This window comes from Thamnophis elegans, chromosome 2 (assembly GCF_009769535.1).
Source record: "Thamnophis elegans isolate rThaEle1 chromosome 2, rThaEle1.pri, whole genome shotgun sequence".
Lineage (NCBI taxonomy): Eukaryota > Metazoa > Chordata > Lepidosauria > Squamata > Colubridae > Thamnophis > Thamnophis elegans.
In genome coordinates, this window is record NC_045542.1 from 130,578,534 (window position 1) to 130,596,616 (window position 18,083).

The 18,083-nt window shown below is 40.9% G+C and overlaps 2 protein-coding genes across 2 annotated transcripts in view; one reads left to right on the forward strand and one right to left on the reverse strand.

Annotated features, from left to right (window-relative positions):
- The window catches only part of GXYLT2 (glucoside xylosyltransferase 2), a 30,357-nt gene extending 15,281 nt beyond the window's left edge, over positions 1-15,076 (reverse strand). The window contains exon 1 of the mRNA XM_032212202.1: positions 14,503-15,076. Coding sequence (XP_032068093.1) covers positions 14,503-14,801 — 299 coding nt within the window. The 5' untranslated portion in view covers positions 14,802-15,076. The remainder of the gene's footprint in view (positions 1-14,502) is intronic.
- A 1,300-nt stretch (positions 15,077-16,376) lies between these two features.
- SHQ1 (SHQ1, H/ACA ribonucleoprotein assembly factor) overlaps positions 16,377-18,083 on the forward strand; it is an 80,418-nt gene continuing 78,711 nt past the window's right edge. The window contains exon 1 of the mRNA XM_032210713.1: positions 16,377-16,476. The gene's annotated coding sequence lies outside the window, so the exon portion shown is untranslated. The remainder of the gene's footprint in view (positions 16,477-18,083) is intronic.

Sequence of the window (18,083 nt, forward strand, 5' to 3'; positions counted from 1 at the left end):
ATTTACTGTTATCAAGTAAAATCTGGGTAGTTTCAGTTGCTTCAGAAAATAATCACAAGTGAGACATGAAAATGGTTCTAACATCAGATCAGCAGCCTTGCTGATTGTGGAGATAGCAATAGACACAGTTTCACAGTGCTTTTACAGCACTCTCTAAATGGTATAGACTCAGCCTATTGCCCTCCAACAATCTGGGTTCTCATTTTACATACCTTGGAAGGATGGGAAGGCTGAGTGAACCTTGAGCCTGGTGGGATTTGAACTGCCAAACTGCAGGCAGCTGGCAGTCAGTGAAGTAGCCTGCAGTATTGCACTCTAACCACTGCGCCACCACAGCTCAACATGGCAAAGGTCTCCCTGTTCTAGAGGCAGAATTACTTAAATGGTTTTCTCCCCCCAGCTTTTACTCATTCTGCCTTTTCTGTATAAGCCTGAATTACTGATATAACCACTTAGCAATAAATGCAGCTCCCTGTTTAACACTGTGTTGACCACAAATTAAAAGGACTTCTGAAATGCCCAGAATTGACATGCAGATAGAAATGGTTTATTTATAATAATGTTATTAATCTGAAAACATGGCTCTCAGCACAGAATCCTGGCTCTTGTAATGTAAAATACCAATGGTGTTCAGATTATTTCTTCCGTAAAAAAGTGCCCATATTTTCTCACCAAGAAACTAAAATGTCTAGTAATAACTGCTGTTCCATATTGCAGCATAAATCTACTTGTGCCTTAAGGGACATTAGATTTCAGCACCTCACTAGTTCAGCAATGCAATATATTTAATTAATTGCTTAAAAGTCCATAGGCTTTTGTCTTAATTAAACCTCTATTTCTGCAATGGATAAATAATGGCACAAGGCATTTATGCAAATAGTATTTACTTTCCAGCCAATTAGTGAAAAGCCTACTGAATTATTAAAGTGTATAATTGGTTGCTTCTAGTTTGCGTGCTCTTTCTTTCCCCCTTCTGACTATTATATCTTTTGCCCACTTCTTTTAGGCTTGTTCTTGTGTCAGTAAATCAAGCTCTATACCAAAAATGCAACACTGAGGTGGCTGTTGCCTATGCATTCCCATTAAAGCATGAAAACCCCTAAAAGTCTAGCGTGCCAATGACCCTTTAACCAAGAACACTAATTTTATGCAGAAAATGGCGCCTAGCTTTGGATTCTTGGAAACATCAGGGCATCCAGGGTCTTGGATGCCAACTCAATCCTAAACGATCATCAGTAGCAGAAGAACACAGGCTCCATTATACTAATCTTAACTATAGGGAAATCGCCTTTACTGTTACTTGATAAATTATTTCAAATGTATTTTTTGGAAGTTTTTACCATTTTATTAATTATAAGTAGTCCTCGACTTATGGCCATGCATCTGGACCTTGATGGCTGGTGGCCCAATGGCAGTAGTCCTCGCCTTATGACCATAATTGAGCCCAAAATTTCTGTTGCTGAACAAGGCTGCATTAAGTAAGTTTGGTCTCATTTTACAACCTTTTTTGCCACAGTTGCTAAGCGAACCACTGCAGTTAAGTGAATTATGCTATTGTGAAGTGAATCTGGCTTCTTGCCTTGACTTTGTTTGTTGGAAGCCAGCTGGAAAGTTACAAAGAGCCATGATGGCACAGTGGTGAGAACGCAGTACTGCAGGCTACTTCTGCTGACTGCCAGCTGCCAGCAATTCGGCAGTTCGATTATCACCGCCTCAAGATTAGAAAGCCTTCCATCCTTCCGAGGTTGGTAAAATGAGGATCCAGATTGTTGGGGGCAATAGGCTGACACTGTAAACCACTTAGAGAGGGCTGTAAAGCACTGTGAAGCAGTATATAACTCTAGGTACTATTGCTATTGCTACAAATGGCAATGTATGAAAAGCAGTCATAAGTTGCTTTTTTTAGTGCCACTGTAATTTTGAATGGTCACTAACAGAATGGTTGTAAGTCGAGGGCTACCTGTATTTTAATTGGTTTATAACTTTAGAACTGTAAGCCATCCAGAGATGGCCGCTTATAGAAATTGAATGAATGAATGAATAAAAAAACTTGCCACCAATTCATCAATTACTATTCAATCCAGCTTGTCAAAACAGATCAAAAATTTAGCTTTCCCAATTGTCCACATTTCAGGTGTGTAACTCTGGAAGTATTTAGTTTAATGAATATAGCTGTCCATTTCAAGAGTCTGGGCATCCAGCAACAATTAAAAGCACCATATTAAAAATGTGATAGCAAAACAGCAATACATGTGTAATTAGCAGTCAAAACAAAAACCCCAACATCATACCTCCCATATTCCCAAGCCCAGTCACCAAACCATATCGGTAAGATCTTGCAAATTCAGCTATTTGAATATCAAGGAGAGAACCTTCTTTTTGGTAGCACCTTGTTTTTTTTATTCCAGGATGACTCATTTAGATCATTCTTCATTCCAATCAAAAACTTTTTGTTTTATTTTAAATTTGTTCACCTTTTGCAACCTAGCTAGTGGTTTGCTGTAATTTAATATATTGTCAATATTATAAACATTCCTAACAATTATATATTGCAGAACACACACAAAATTCAACCTCAGAATTTATATCTAGCATTAGGGAGCAGCATCAACTGTTTATACACTTGGAGAGTCTAAGATCAGTTGCAGTTTTTAGATTTTTAAAATCAACTTCTAAACTAAATGCATGAAGTATTTCAAATGTACTTTGAGTGTTTTTGTTATCGACCTCAGTCTTTGAAGATAGTAGAGGGAATACATTCAGATAAGTAGAGAAATAGATACTCCTGGTCAATTAACTAGTAATTTCCAGATTAGTAATTTCCAGACAACAATCTGGAAATTGCTCCACAACCATATCTTGGCCTTAAATTAAGTGCGAAAGTTAGTATTCCTCAAAGATGTGAATTCGGATTTAAAGAAGATTCACAAACATTCTTGGTTCACTATGTTTTTATTGTCTCAATAAATCTTCCATGGTGTCCTTAGCCAAATAAATACCTAACATTTACATTTATTAAGTTTTAGATTTAGCTAACTTTTAAAAGGCAAAACGTAACCCCAAAAAATTATTTTTATAAAAGAAGTCATAAAAAGAAATAGAGGTAATGCATACCACAACAATTATCCCTGTGCTGTGGATAGATACACATATACATAAGTTGCCATTAGCAGTAATGGTGGCAGCTTTTGAAAAAAGCACAAATGGGGTGCACCTTGGTAAGACCTTCTGAATCAACATGACTAGGGAGTAGATTGCTGGTTTCTTTCCTTGCTTCTACCTGAGATAGCTAGACACCAGGGACGTGCAAGTCAGGGGAGGCAGGGGAGGCAGAGCCTCACCACTGTCATCATGAAAAGAAAATAAGGAAAAAGGAAAAAGGCAAGAGCTGAGGTCAGGCTGAGCTAGTTGCTGCCAGAGTCACCATGGACGACTCTGCTTAGTGCTTAACTGTTTAAAAAAGCCTCTAAAAAGTGCCCTCTACAGGAGGCAGCAGGAGAATGACGTGCCTCATCTAGTCTGGTGTTTTATGATCACTCGAGCAGAGTTAAGCAAGAGTTAAAAACCAAAAAATTCCTGACGTAGATGAGGCACGTCGTTCTCTTGCCTCCTCCTGTAGAGGGTGCTTTTTAGAGGCTTTTTAAACAGTTAAGCACTAAGCAGAGTCATCCATGGTGACTCTGGCAGCAACTAGCTCAGCCAGACCTCAGCTCTTGCCTTTTTCCTTTTACATTTTTTTTCTTTTCATGATGGCAGGCAAGAGCAGAGTTGAAATCCTCTCTGAAACAGCTGGAAAAGGTACGTGTGGGTCAGAGGGAGAGGGAGGAATTCAAACTTCATCCTCCTGGTGCAACTGTGTGTGTGTGTGTGTGTGTGTTTGAGAGAGGGGGAGGGAGCATATTGAGACAGTTCTTTAGTTTATGCACTATGTAACACTCTAATACTATGCCTTTGGGTCTTCTGAAATTTTAATTATCCAATCATAAGCAAAAACAATGTTTTCAGTAGAATGAATTTCCACTTCTATTTACACCTGTCAGCCAAAATGCTGCTAGTGGTATTGCTAACTTGGGCTGAGGAGGAAAACCTAAATTTTCTGAATCCTGGTGCAACTTTGTGTGTGTATGTGTGTGTGTGTGTGTGTGTGTTTGAGAGAGGGGGGAAGGAGAGATCGAGGAAGGAGGGGAAGAGAGAAGAAAAAGAAAGAAGGAAATTTATTTAGCAAAGGAGAAAAACAAATGCTGTCGCATTAAATCGGAACTGAGCATGCCTGGCTGTGGAATTCTGGGAGTTGAAGTCCACAAGTCTAAAAAAATTGCTTTCTCACCAGCCATAAACCTCACCGCACGTCACTGCTAGACACCTATACTCAGCAAAATTGCAAAAAGAACATTTTACTGAAGTTTTATGACTCACTTCATTAGATCTCATAAGCAGAACTTATGCAGATTGTTTGGAGAGGACAGGGTGGTATGGATGGATCATAGGATGGTGGAGACAAATTCTCAATGGCTGCATGAAGATTAAAAATAAGGATTTGACAAGTGCCTCTATTACATGGCATCCCTTAAGAAAGACAATACGATTGCAAGTCTATGCAATGCAAGCATTAAGCACTTCAAGCAATGCTATGTGAAGCCCTGGAAAAATAATTGCAGAGAACAATCTTCCTTCTGCTCTGGGAAAGGCACTATACCAACCATTCAAGCCCCCAAGCAGATTCACTGCTATCAGGATCTCCTATGGACTCTCTGGCAAAAGACCAACTTTAACAGAATAGTTTTTCTTTTCCGGAAGCATGAATTTCAGTCATCCTCAACTTGATTCCTATCAAGTTCCAATCACTTCAAAGCCTGGTAAAGCAGTACTTATCTGCTAAAAACAGTCCCAGATATCTTCTAGTCTACGTTAATCGTGCTTATTTTGAAACCAATGCCAATCGCAGCATGAAAATATATTTGCACTTTTCCAATGTTTTTGTTGCACGTAATTGAAACTACAATCCTAAGCATAGGCATAGCAAAATTCAATTTATGTTCACTCAGAAGAAACTACTCTCCTGGGATGAGAAGGGGAGGAGGTGGGAAGAGAAAGAGGCTGGAAAAAAAATCAAGAGAAAACCTTTGTTTTATTCCCCAAGGATCTCCATTTTTTATCTTTATAAATACAGGAAAATTGAACTAGGGAATATTTCTATATATCTTATTTAAATGCATTTGTTTTATTCCTTTTGTTACTGACACTTATATACCACTCCAGCAGGCTCAGCGGTCAAATAGGTCCATCCTTCCTGTAGAAATCAGTAGCCCTATTCATCCCAGCAGCAGTCAAAGAACATCTGCCTATGACAAAAGGCAGGTGTTAAATTTCCACCATCCTCCAATCAGATACCATCTGTTCTGAAACAAAAACAAGACCTAATGTGTGACTACCCATATGTGTTGCAGCCATGACAGTGTGGGACAAGCCCATGGTTGTTATTATGGGGATAAATTCCCAGGTTGCTTCATAATTCAACACCAGGGGTGGCTAACTAAAGTATAACAGCATAAATATGTGGAACACTATTGCCATTGTTGTTGTTGTTGTTATTATTATTATTATTATACAATTGCATCACAGCGGCCAGTTGTTTCACCGGATTTGGCATTGATTACTAGTCGGGCCCCACCCAGGGGCCTAGGACATCGTAACGTATTTTCGTAATATGCGTGCAGATCCAAGCAGTGCGGCTTTTTGCATTTGACTGATGGTGATTTTGTCAATTTTTAACTGTTTTAAATGTAATTCCAGTGCTTTTGGAATAGCACCCAGTGCTGGTTTGTGCCATAGTCGTTGAATTTCGATTTTTAAGTCCTGGTATTTTGTGATTTTTTCATGTTTTTTATTATTATTATTATTATTATTATTATTATTATTATGTTGTTGTTGTTGTTGTTGTTGTTGTTGTTGTTGTTGTTGTTAATCTTTGGTGAGATTCACAACCCTTGGGGCTGGTTGGTAGCTCAACAGCTCGAGTCCTAACCAAGGACCTAGGAACTGTTAAGGTAACATCAGAGGATATAAGCTGTTCCAAGTAGGGTGTTTTTTTTGTAGAATCAGAATGTTCAAGTCTGATAAATTTAAAATTTCCAAATAGCAAGGTAGCCCTGTAGGTATTGCTCCAAGGGCTCCAATTACAATCGGGACAACACACGATTTCTTTTTCCACAGTCGCTCAACTTCAATTTGTAAGTCCCGGTACTTTGTGATTTTTTTCTTGCTGTTTATCTTCAATTCTTGCATCTCCAGGTATTGCAATGTCATGGCATTGTAGGTAGTCAGTTTGTGAAATTTTGCTGCACCCACTGATGATGATTATTATTATGTGGTTAATCTTTGGTGAGATTCACAGCCTATGGGGTTGGTTGGTAGCTCAACAGCTCGAGTCCTAACCAAGGACCTAGAAACTGTTAAGGTAACGGCGGAGGATATAAGCTGTTCCAAGTAGGGTGGTTTTTTGTAGAATCAGAATGTTCAAGTCTGATAAATTTAAAATTGCCAAATAGAAAGGTAGCCCTTTAGGTATTGCTCCAAGGGCTCCAATTTCAATCGGGATAACACACAATTTCTTTTTCCACAGTCGCTCAACTTCAATTTGCAACTCCTGGTACTTTGTGATTTTTTTCTTGCTGTTTATCTTCAATTTGTGCATCTCCAGGTATTGCAATGTCAATGAACCATACTGGTATGTCAAGTTATTACAAATGCTAGGTACAAGAGGTATGTTCCTGCATCAGGAGGATAACTCCTACATCTGCACCAAGGGCAAACTAGAAAAGAAAATGGAAGAGTGGAAGCACGCCTGGCTACGCTGAGGCTCATTAGAGAAGATGAGGTGATTCTGGATAAGAAAGAAGGATGTTCTCCTGTTTCTGGCCATCTGTCTTCTTGGTTTGCTAACTTGGACCCAACACTAAAAAAAAATGACAGTTTAGGACAGGGTGTCAAACTTGATTTCATTGAGGGCTACAACAGAGTTGTGTTTGACCTCAGGGGTGGGGTGGAGTGGATGTGGCCAGGGTGGGCATAGCCAACTCGACGTCACTCATGTCGTGGATGCCTGTGGTGGCCCGAGTGCTCTGCCAGAGAAAACAGGCTCTCAAGCTCCTTTTTCGGCTGCAACAGCCTCCTACAACTCATTGCCAGCGAAAACGGAGTTTAGGAGGGCAGCATGCGGCCCTCTGGAGCTCAGTTTTTGCTGGCAAAGGTACTGCGAGCCAGTCCTTCCAGGGCAGTCCCACGGGCCAGATCTAAGCAACTCGAATCCGGCCCCAGGCCTTGAATTTGGCACCCCTGGTTTAGGGAATGAAAATAGTTAACTGGCTATTATTATTTTATTAGCATAAGAGCACCCATATTTGCGAATGATCAACGTTCTGATAAATGTGATCTGTCAAGCTGCAATTATCTAGCAGCGTCAATAGGCAAGGATTTAAAGGAGAGGTTGCACAGAAGACAGTTGTAAGTATTCTCAGCCTGAAAAAATAAAATTCAACTAGATTGGAGTGAAATTTTAGATATCTCCCAAGATGATTATGCAACAAAATGTAGAGTCCAATTTAAAGCAGATGTGAAAAATTTTATAGGCAAAGTGCCCTGGAAACATACCACACTGAGCCAGTTAATACCAGAAAAAAGCCAAAATCTTTTAAGGCCGCTAATTACCCAGAGCTGACTTGATGCTCTAAGCAGCACAGTCAGGATATTGTACTGCATTTACTGTCACTAAGCATGCTTTGAAATTTGAACATACTATGTTCAAATAGTTTTCCACCAATACTACATTGCTGTTAGCCTTTATAACACCACAAAGAAGTAAATCAACGGCTTTTCCCTCCCACCTTTACAAAATAATCAACATTTCACCAATCTTTTGATAGTTTCAGAGCAGCTGAGAAATGCTGTTAATTCTCTCTAGCCTTAGAACCATTGATTGATTTTCTACTTTGTTAAACATTAACTCTTTCTAAATTTTTAGTATTGGTTCCATACTCCTCTGGTAATTAAGGATGCTCATTTGATTTGAAAACAAACATTTTTCAAAACCTTTATAACAGGATCAGATCACAGGTGAAATGCTCTGAAGTCTGCTACCGGTTCACTTCGCTGTCTGCTTCGCACACATGCGAAGCAGGCGCTACCACGCAGAGCTGAAAAATGAGAAGTCAGAAGCCTTTTCTGAGTCTGCAAAGCTAAGTAGAACAGCAAAGGGGGGGGGAACAGCTGTGCCGCAAGATTTAGATTTGCTAGAAAGCAGGACTTCCTAATTTCTAGCGAATATAAATTGCGCAGTATAGTTGATTGTTGCACAGCTGATTGTCAGATCTACTGGTTGGCCCCAACCAGTAGCATTTTTTTACTATCGGTTTCAGCAAACTGGTCCAAACCAGTAGCATTTCACCCCTAAATCAGATATCAAATCCAGTAAAAAAAGATTATGGCTTTAAGGACCAATCCATGACATCAAAAGTAATTATAACTAATTACCTGGACTGTGCCAATAAATTTAATGTCTTTAAAAGTAAAACATCAAGAAATAACTTGCATACTGTATGTGAACAAACTGCTTAAGATCAAATGTGAAATATTTCATCACTTCAGACATGAAAACTTTCAAAGGAATGATTCATAGATTAAGCAAAAAAAATGCAATGCAACCATAAACTATCAAAACTTTCCATGGATTTTCTTACAATTTTGTTTATCTACCTGTAAATATTGAACATTTACCTCAACTTAAAACTGTCCCTATTTTTTCCACTAGCAGGATAACATAGTATACCATCCCTAAATTTGGACTGGACTGGAATTAAGACAATCAGTTTAATTACCTTGTTGATTTCTCTGATAAGCCCTTGAGCCAAGTTTGAAGGGGCCAATAAGAAGTGCCAATGAAGAACTTTACCGAACATTTTAATTCAAAAGGGATACTAACAGCAGCCTGGAAAGAAACTGTGACATGAGTCTGTAGCTGTGTAATTCACAGCAGGGAATTACATTTACATACCAATGTCCTTTAACAGGAAAAAACCCTTAAAACTCTGAAAGTTTTTGTATAGTACTGTTCTCATATTTCTTTGACACAGCATTTTAGATCAATTATAACAATTGCAGAAAATGAATGATCTGAGAAACCAAGAATGTTATCAGTCAGAATCTGGTGACTCAGTTAATTTGTAAAGCAGAGTCACAGAAATTTTAGGGAAAGGCAGAACACAATGATTAGCAACTTCTTTTTCATCATCCAAGTTTTTAAGAGTTATATGATTAACGTGGTATATGTTTAATGTTCCGAGCTGCCATAATACCAACTGCCTAGTATTACATATGCTTATGAAATAAAATAAATACTGGATTTTTCTTGGGATTATTTCAATTAATGGAAAATTAAGCAAAAATGGCTGTTCTTCATATAAAGGGATAACACTAGAGAACAATGTACTTATTAATTTAGGCATTGTAGGCAATATTGTAAGTTTCAGGAAACAAAAGAGATAAAATAAATTTTAAGAGATAAATTCCTATTCTCCTTCCTTAAGAGATTCTCCCTTATTTGTATTCATTTTTCAGTGCAAGACTAGCAAAGCACTTCTCCAATGACTTACAATCATAATGGAGCCTATCCATTATGATTGTAAATTGTGATGGTTATAAAGCAATTTTACCATTACTTTTTGTGGCAGTTGTTAAGTGAATCACCATTATTACATGAATCTGCAGTTAGTAAGTGAATGCTGCAATCACTGAGTGAACCCATTGTTCACTATGGAGAGTTTTAGCCGAAAATCAGAAGTAAATATTGGTTATTAAAAAAAAAGTCATTAAATCACATTCGTGTGACCATGGGGCACAACAAATGGCCATAAATACACTCTGTTTGCCAAGTGCCCAAAATGCAGTCAATGTGACTCTGGGGCTGTACATTCTAACTCCAGAACTAGAATCTTAATTACTTTTTGGGAGACATATTGACCAGTAGTAAATCAATGACTACCTGCATGTAAGGAAGAGAGATAGGATTATATAAGGGTGCTATACCATACACCACCCATCTCAGCCTACAACAAGGACGATCCCTTGTATGCACATTGCTTCTTCATAGCACAAAATCCCTGAATGAGGTAACAACAGAAGCTCCAGGTTCAGCTGGCCATTAATGTTCTACGAAGGGAAATACTGCTTTGCATTCCCACATGTGTGCAGTAAACAGACTTAAGCACTTTCTTCTGAAGTTCCCTTTTGAACTTTAAAGGCTGTAAACCTTTTGAGTTGGAATTGCTAAAACCCAGTGCTGATTTGCAACATAGGTTACATTCCATTGTGGCATATGGAATGCCCTCCATTGAAAGCAGCTATTCTTAATTACCATTGCTTTTTCCTTTCTATTCAGCTAAATGGGAGGCTTTCCCTCACACCAATTTTGTGGCAGACACCACACCCCAGTTCTGCTATATTCAGCAAGCAAAAGGTAGTTTGTCCTTCTATCCTACTCATCCTTTGTCTTTGCTCTAACTGCTCGACCAGCACAGATATGTGCCGAATCCCTGTCATTTTCCCCCAATATCTTTCTGATGACAGAGGCACAGTTAATATTCTGTTCATGCAAGGTAAGAATTCTGATTGTGTTCATATGAGGACATCTAGTTTATTTGATCTCAGTTCAGAAAAGTTGAGCAGGATCAGAACTGGTGAGCGAAGGATGGGAGCACAGTAGGAAAGTTCAGTGACTGAGAAGAAGGAAAAACCACTTCCAACCTCTTTCAAATAAACTTATCCAAGTAAGTCTCCAGCACCTTAGCTAAAGCAGAGCCTTGATCTTTTCACATGTAAAGGCTTTCACTATATCCTTCTCCTCCACCACCCTCAAGTCAGCTTAACTATAATGTAGGGTTACATCCTTTCTTGTCCTTTTCACCAGAGGTTTTTTTTCCCCCTTCCCCACAGTAATGTATTCATTTGCTACTGGCTGAAATGTTCTTGATCATCTAAGATATGCTCTGAAGAAAAATGACTTCAGAAGGCACAGCAGCTAACAGAAAAAGAATCCTGCTTTAATGCAGCCATTTGAATTCCATCCATGATTCACTAGTGGTCACAGTAAACGTTCTTTCTTCTCAATCAGATACAAGGCTAGTTAGGAACCTGGAGCTTTAATAGGATAAAGAATAAGATCTCAGAAAATGGGGCATTCTTTCATTTCTGTGCAACCATGAATCAAAGGCAGACCTGTTTTGTTTGATAGATGAGGTCGCCCTGATTAAGAAAGGGGGTGAGAGCAATTTATTTCAACCCAGAGAAAGCATGCAGCAATTATTTGTACTTTACCAAATTAAAAGCCTATTATTGTCTAGCAATTTTATTCTCACCCTATTTTTCTTAAGTAGCATAACAGGCATAAATTGCAGTATGTTTTTCTAATTGCCATTATATAAAAAGCTGTAATTAATGTCTTAAATTAAAAGCATGTTGACTGTTTGGTTAATTATTCAACCTCGTATTATCAGAGGAGCATCGGTAAAGCCACACACCTGTCGTGACATTTGGTAATCAGTGGAACCATGTAGAATGAACAAATCAAGAGCTGCTTTTTAAGACTGATCTTTTATACGGTAAAAGTAAGGCTCAGTCCATATTTGGATGAAAAAAATAGGGCTTTTAAGCTGGATAAACTAATGGTAATTTTTTTGGTTCCATTATTTCCATACGGAAAATAAGTTATTGCTTTACCCAGTTTACTTTCAGGTTTCCTTCACTGTATTGGTTATTATCTTTAAAGCCCTTTGTGGCATGGGTCCAGGTCACTTAAGGAATCATCTCAGCCCAATAGGATTATCCCACCCCATTTACTCTGGGAGAAGGGGCATGCTCTAGATCATATTGGCCCAAGAACTGTGGTTGATGGGGCCAGGAGAAGATTCTTCTCTGCCATGGCTCTTATCTTTTGGAATATCATTGACCTCCAAGATGAGATCTTACTCTCTCAACCTTCCAAAAGGGCCATAAAATCTGGTTCAGCAAACTGGCTTGGGACCCTGATGGGGCAGTCCCATTTTAGATGTGGCTAATATATTGGTAGAAAGTCCCACTTCCACCCAAATATACATTGCTTCTTTTTATTTACTTTAATATTAGTTTTAATGTTTTAACTTTTAATGCCCCATATTTTAATGTTTTAATCTTTTATTTTATTATTTATGGTACTTGAAGCTGCCCAGAGTCACTTGATAGTGAGATGGGTGGCATACAAATTTAATAACTAAATAAAATTTAAAAAATTTAAAATTGCTTTGGCACCAATATCCTGATCCGAATCATTGTTGGTGGTTGAATCCATCCACTGCAGGAATCCTCACATGTCCTAAGGAAATGCCTAACCAACCTGTCAGAGTGTGCACAGTGTGAACATGTGAGACAATCAAGGAGCAAATACAGTAAAGCAAGGTTTATATATAAATAGTGGTTTTATCTACAAAGAATATATACATATATGTACTTTAGTCAGACCTCAATCAAACAGCAATTACAGCACACAAGGAGAGAGAGATGCCCCCCAAGAGGGCCTCTTCTTATTACAGGCTCTTAAAGTGATATTAGCCCAAAAAGCTTGCTGACTCATTCCCAATATTATAGTATTGTAGCAGCTGGTCAGCTCTCAAATCATTACCCTGACACAACCTTTTTCTAAAAAAATTCCAACGATGGAGCATTCAAGATGACTGCAGGATGCACCGATCCCACTGCTTCATAGATCTCATAGTCAAAAATTACTCCTTATTTTGAGTTTGCATCTCACTAACTGGTCTTTGCTTTATGCTAAGACACTATAGAGAATAAATCTACACCCTCTTCCCTGCAACAATCCTTCAAGTTATGGAAGATTGCTATCATGCTTCTCTTTAGCCTTCTTTTCTTTAAGCTAAACACCTTGTCCTTTCAACTTTCCTGAAGATTTAACATCCAGCCTCTCATCATCTCTATTGCTCTTCTCTTTTTCTAGTTCAACCTCCATGCATCTGATAAAATTTAGAACTTAAGTGTCTATTTTTAATGTTATGGTTTGTTGCAGTCACCCAGATATTTAAACTGGATTTGGCATTTTTATCCACCTGTCAAGTCCTTCCCAAGGATCTGGAATTGGGACATTATTAATTTTATTTATATCCTGCCTTTATTATTTTTTTTATAAATAATTGAAGGCAGTGAACATACCTAATGATCCTCCTTCCTTTTCTTTCCCCACAAAAACAACTCTGTGAGGTGAGCTGGGCTAACAGAGTGACTGACCCAGTGACACCCTACTGGCTTTCATGTCTAAGGACTAGAAATCAGTCTCCTAGTTTCTAGCCTGGCACCAGGCTAGAATCATTTGACCAAACTGTCTCTCTATTTGTTTGAATATTGTGTTAAGCCATGTTTCTTTATTTCTTTTCCCAAATAAGCAGACACCAGAAAACTCCAATGTGGAACTGCTGACAAATTCCCACATAGCTTCCAGCAACATGTAAACTAGCAGTTATGAACATTACTATAAGCATTTAGTTGGAATAGATACACAGGGCAGGAAGCCAATGCATGTCATCTTTTCCAAGTAATTCAAAACTATGTTATCTCTACAGAGGAAAACCATTAAGAGTGAAACAATAGTAAGCAGAGAAGAGTATAAACATTCCAGAAACAAAGGATTAAGCATGGAGGACTTCAGTTGCTGATACAGAAACATTTTCAGGAAATCAGTTTGGGCAACTGATTATTTTTTTCACTTACTAATCAATGGGTATAAAACTAGAGAATATATTGAGATTGAGTGGATCTCTAAAGGCTGCTTAACATCCTGCATACAGCTGTGAGTCCACCTCACAAAACATTATATTTATGAGCAAATATGTATGTTCCAGAAAAAGAGAGAGAGATGTGGACCTTAACTGTTAGTGTGTCTGTGCGCGCACACACACAGACACACACACAGTTCTAACATCATTACATACAATCAGCAGTTTTACAAATTATGCATAAAAATATACATTTCCCTACCACCACATCCTGATTATTAAATGGCACATTAAACATGATTGTTGGACTCTACCCTATTAAATACAAACTGCATGCTGGCTTAGTATCCCTGTGAATATACTTGCGCCATGCATCTTTCACATGTTTGAAAGTATACGGAAGGCACCAATTTGTATTTTGGAGTAAAATCCCTCAAATAAGAATTCCAACCGCAATCGGATAAAGTTTCGATGACTCCCCTCCCCCCCTTACAAAGCAAAACCCACGGAGTTTACCAGCGTGACTCAGGGCGTACCTCTCGGAGAAACCCGGTTCCCGCCCTAGGAGCCGAGAGAAGGATGAGGCCCCATCTCTCCCAAATCCCCACCGACCGACCGACCGACCCACCCACCCATTTTGTTTCAAGACACGATCCACCCGCAAGAAAGGGATCGACTGGAAAGGCTTTACCGAAGGTTCGTTGACTTCCCTCTGACTCGACCCGCGCTGCGTTTGCCTGCTTTTCGGTGGGGACGTGGCTCCCGCTTGGAAACCCGAGCCGCCTTTTCCTTCTCTGGCTCCGCCGGCTGGACGGGTCTGAAGCGAGTCTGGAGCGGCGAGGCGACGTTGTTCGCGGCGGCCACGGGTCCCGAGGGGCTTTCCCCCGCCGCTGGCAAAGGCGGCTCGTCGGCGTTGCCCACCAAGAGGTAGAGGAGCAGCAGGAGCGCCAGGCAGAGCGCCAGGGCCACCACTTTGCAAGAGAGCCTCATCGTCCGACAAGCAAGGGCTGCCTCAGCCCCGATGAAGAGACGTCCCCCTCATCCTTTCGCTCCCGCGCTGGCAAATTGGATCCAGCTTTGACATTTTAAAGCCGCTCGCTCGCTCGCCCGCTGCCCGAAGCGTCGGGCGCGAAGGAGGGAGTTGGCGGCGCGCAGCAGCGCCACATTGGCCCCGCAGTTCAGCGGCCAAGGGGGTGGGGCCAGGAAGACCCTTACCGTAAAGTTCAGAAAACCACCTCGGTTACAAAGCGGCGGGGCTGTGGATGAGTCTAACCCATATAGCTTCGGCACCGTACCAGGCACGGGTTTCATGCCAGGGCAGCGTGCACGTGGCGATCTGCTGCGCAGCCTCTCTCGTTTCCTCATGCATTATTTATTTATTTGTTTGTTTATTTATTTATTGGTCAATCGTTTACAAGATAATAGGTATCAGAGTAAACGTGTATAAATGAAATGAGTACGAATAAATGGGGACAGTAGGACAGGGGCGGTAGGCACTTTGGTGCGCTTATGCATGCCCCTTACAGACCTCCTAGAAATGGGGTGGTGAGGTCAATAGTAGGCAGTCTGAGATTAAAGTTTTGGGGGTTTGGGGAAGAAACCATAGTGTCAGGTAGTGCATTGACCACTCTGTTGCTTAAGTATTTTCTGCAATCGAGTTTAGAGCGGTTTACCTTGAGTTTGTAGCTATTGTGTGCTTGTGTGTTGTAGTGGTTGAAACTGTAGTCATTGACAGGTAGGACATTGAAGCAGGTAATTTTAGGTACTACGATTACGTGGGATCGAAGACAGCAAAGTTCTAAATTGTCTAAGGCCAAAATTTCAAGTCTGGTGGCATAAGCTATTCTGTTGAGAGGAGCGGAGGACTCTTGTGGTGAAACGACGTGCAAAGGATGCCACTCTTTAACTGCTGATATTTAAATCCCCGTGCAAAGAAAACTCCCAGATAAGGATTGTTTAGGATGCAATCTGGGTGGGTCACCGGGACCAGAGGTAACTCACCCAGACTGCTTCCTGCAACATTATCCTGAGACATGTAGATTCCTCTTCATTCGTTAAGGATTGTTTAATCGTGTTTTGTCCAACTTAGGTTCCATTATTTAAATGCTATTAGCGAGATAGCGTTAATACAGTCAGTCAATATGGCCTACAACGTTCCGCCCGTATTGGTAAAACAGCTAATAACAATCGATCAACAAAGCGAGTCAAAAATAAGGCGTTTTCCCCGCGGTCCACCCCACCCCGCGTCCCCCCCCCCGCTCTTCCTACGACCAGAACCGAAGAAAAGCCGCGCGAGCTCATATGCAGCGCACGCGCAGAACGAGAACTCCGGTATTCCTCCCGCCCTGGCATCTGTCACGTGAGTCCTCGGCTGCATGGGTCGTTCGGCTTTGTTTTTTCCCTCCTTTTCCAGCATCCGTATCACTTTCGTGCTACCTTGACCACTTCTGATTGGGTAACATTTTCCAATGAGCTTTCGTTCCGCCCTCCTACCCCTCAGAGACCGCCTTCCTATACGCTTTACGGTTTCCTATTGCTGAAGAGCAGTTGGATTGGCGGTAGGGAACCCTTATCGCCGTCAGAGAATCGCAAGGTTGGAGGCGGAGAAACAAATCGCGGAAACGCCGGTAGATGCGCGTGGAAGTGGTTGAAGGTTCCAAGGGCGGTGAGTGTTGGCGAGGGGTTCATTGGCGGCACGCCGCCTTCCTTACTTTAATTGCTCAGCGTGTAGATGAAGGAGTGACCGCAGAAGTCCGCTGGGCAGTCCGTAGAGAAAGGGCCAATTAATAGCGGTCGTCTGTCATTTTCATCCCAAATGTAGGGGGGAACGGGGGGGGCAGCTCAGAGTTTCCATATATTAACTGCCTTCCTGTGAGCTGTTCGACTACAGAGCTCACCATCCCCATCAGTTGGCCATGCTGGAAATCATAGGATTGAATTGCAAGCGTATTTGGAAGTAGAATAGAACAGGGGTCCTCAACCTTTTTAAATGGGGCCAATTCACAGTTCCTCAGACTGTTGGGGGGGGGGGCAGACCGGCTGGGTGGTCGTGTGATTCGGTGCGCTTTACCAATATAGTAGTCTATTAAACAATACACACAAATTAAACTTTAATTTGTTATGCTCCTGGGGGTGGAAAGCAGGTTAGTGAAGGGATGTGGCTGCTTGGGTGGTGGGGGCTGTGAGGGACTTCTGATTTTGTGTCTGTGTGTGTGTATCTCCCTCCCTCCCTCTCCCTGCTTCTCTTTCTTGAGGCTGGTGAGGCCAAAAACAGGTCCATTTTTGGCCTTCTGCGGTCTCCATGCATCCCATTTTTGGCCTCCCCTGCCTCCAGAAGGTGGGTATGGGCCAGCGGGTAGGTGGGCCGATGTGGGTGGAGCAACCTCGTGGTCCTGCGCGGGTCGGATTAATGGCTTCAGCGGGCCATGTCCCCCCCCCCCCCCCCGTTGCCTTAGTTTGACCCCTGGAATAGAATGACAGAGTTGGAAGGGACCTTGGAGGATTTCAAGTCCAACTCCCTGCTTAGTCAAGAAACCCAATACCATTTTAGGCAAATGGCTGTCCAATCTCTTCTTAAAAACTTCCAGTATTGGAACAACCACAACTTCTGGAGGCAAGTTGTTCCACTGAGTAATTGTTCACTGTCAGGAAATTTCTCCTTAATTCTAGGTTGCTTCTATCATTGATTAATTTCCATTCTTTGCTTATTGTCTTGCTTTCAGGTGCCTTGGAGAATAACTTGACTCCCTCTTTGTAGTAACCCCTGAGAACACTGCTATCATGTCATCCTTATTCCTTCTCATTAAACTACACATATCCAATTCCAGCAACCGGTCTTTAAATGTTTTAGCTTCTAATCATCTTGATTGCTCTTCTCTGCACTCTTTCTAGAGTCTCAACATCTTTTTTAGTTGCCAGGTTGAGCAAAGGTCCGCTCAAAAAAGCATGGAAGCCATGCATGTGTGTGTGTACATAGGCTTACAAAATTAATAAGGGTCAATTTTTCATTGACACAGAATACAGGCAGCCTATCAACTGGCAGGAAGGGATTTTTTTTCTAACCTTCACTCCGGTCTGATTCTTGAGTGCATAAGCATAAATTAAACTGAAGGCCGATTAGCCAGACCAGAAAGTAGTGCTGTTCTTAAGTTTTAATGTTGGATAAGTGGAAGTGATTGGTGAATGCTCAAGGATTCATTTCCTCTCCCACAAAATATCTCATCCTTGCTTTACTCCAGAGCTCAGCTGGCAGGAAGGGATTTTTTTTTTCTA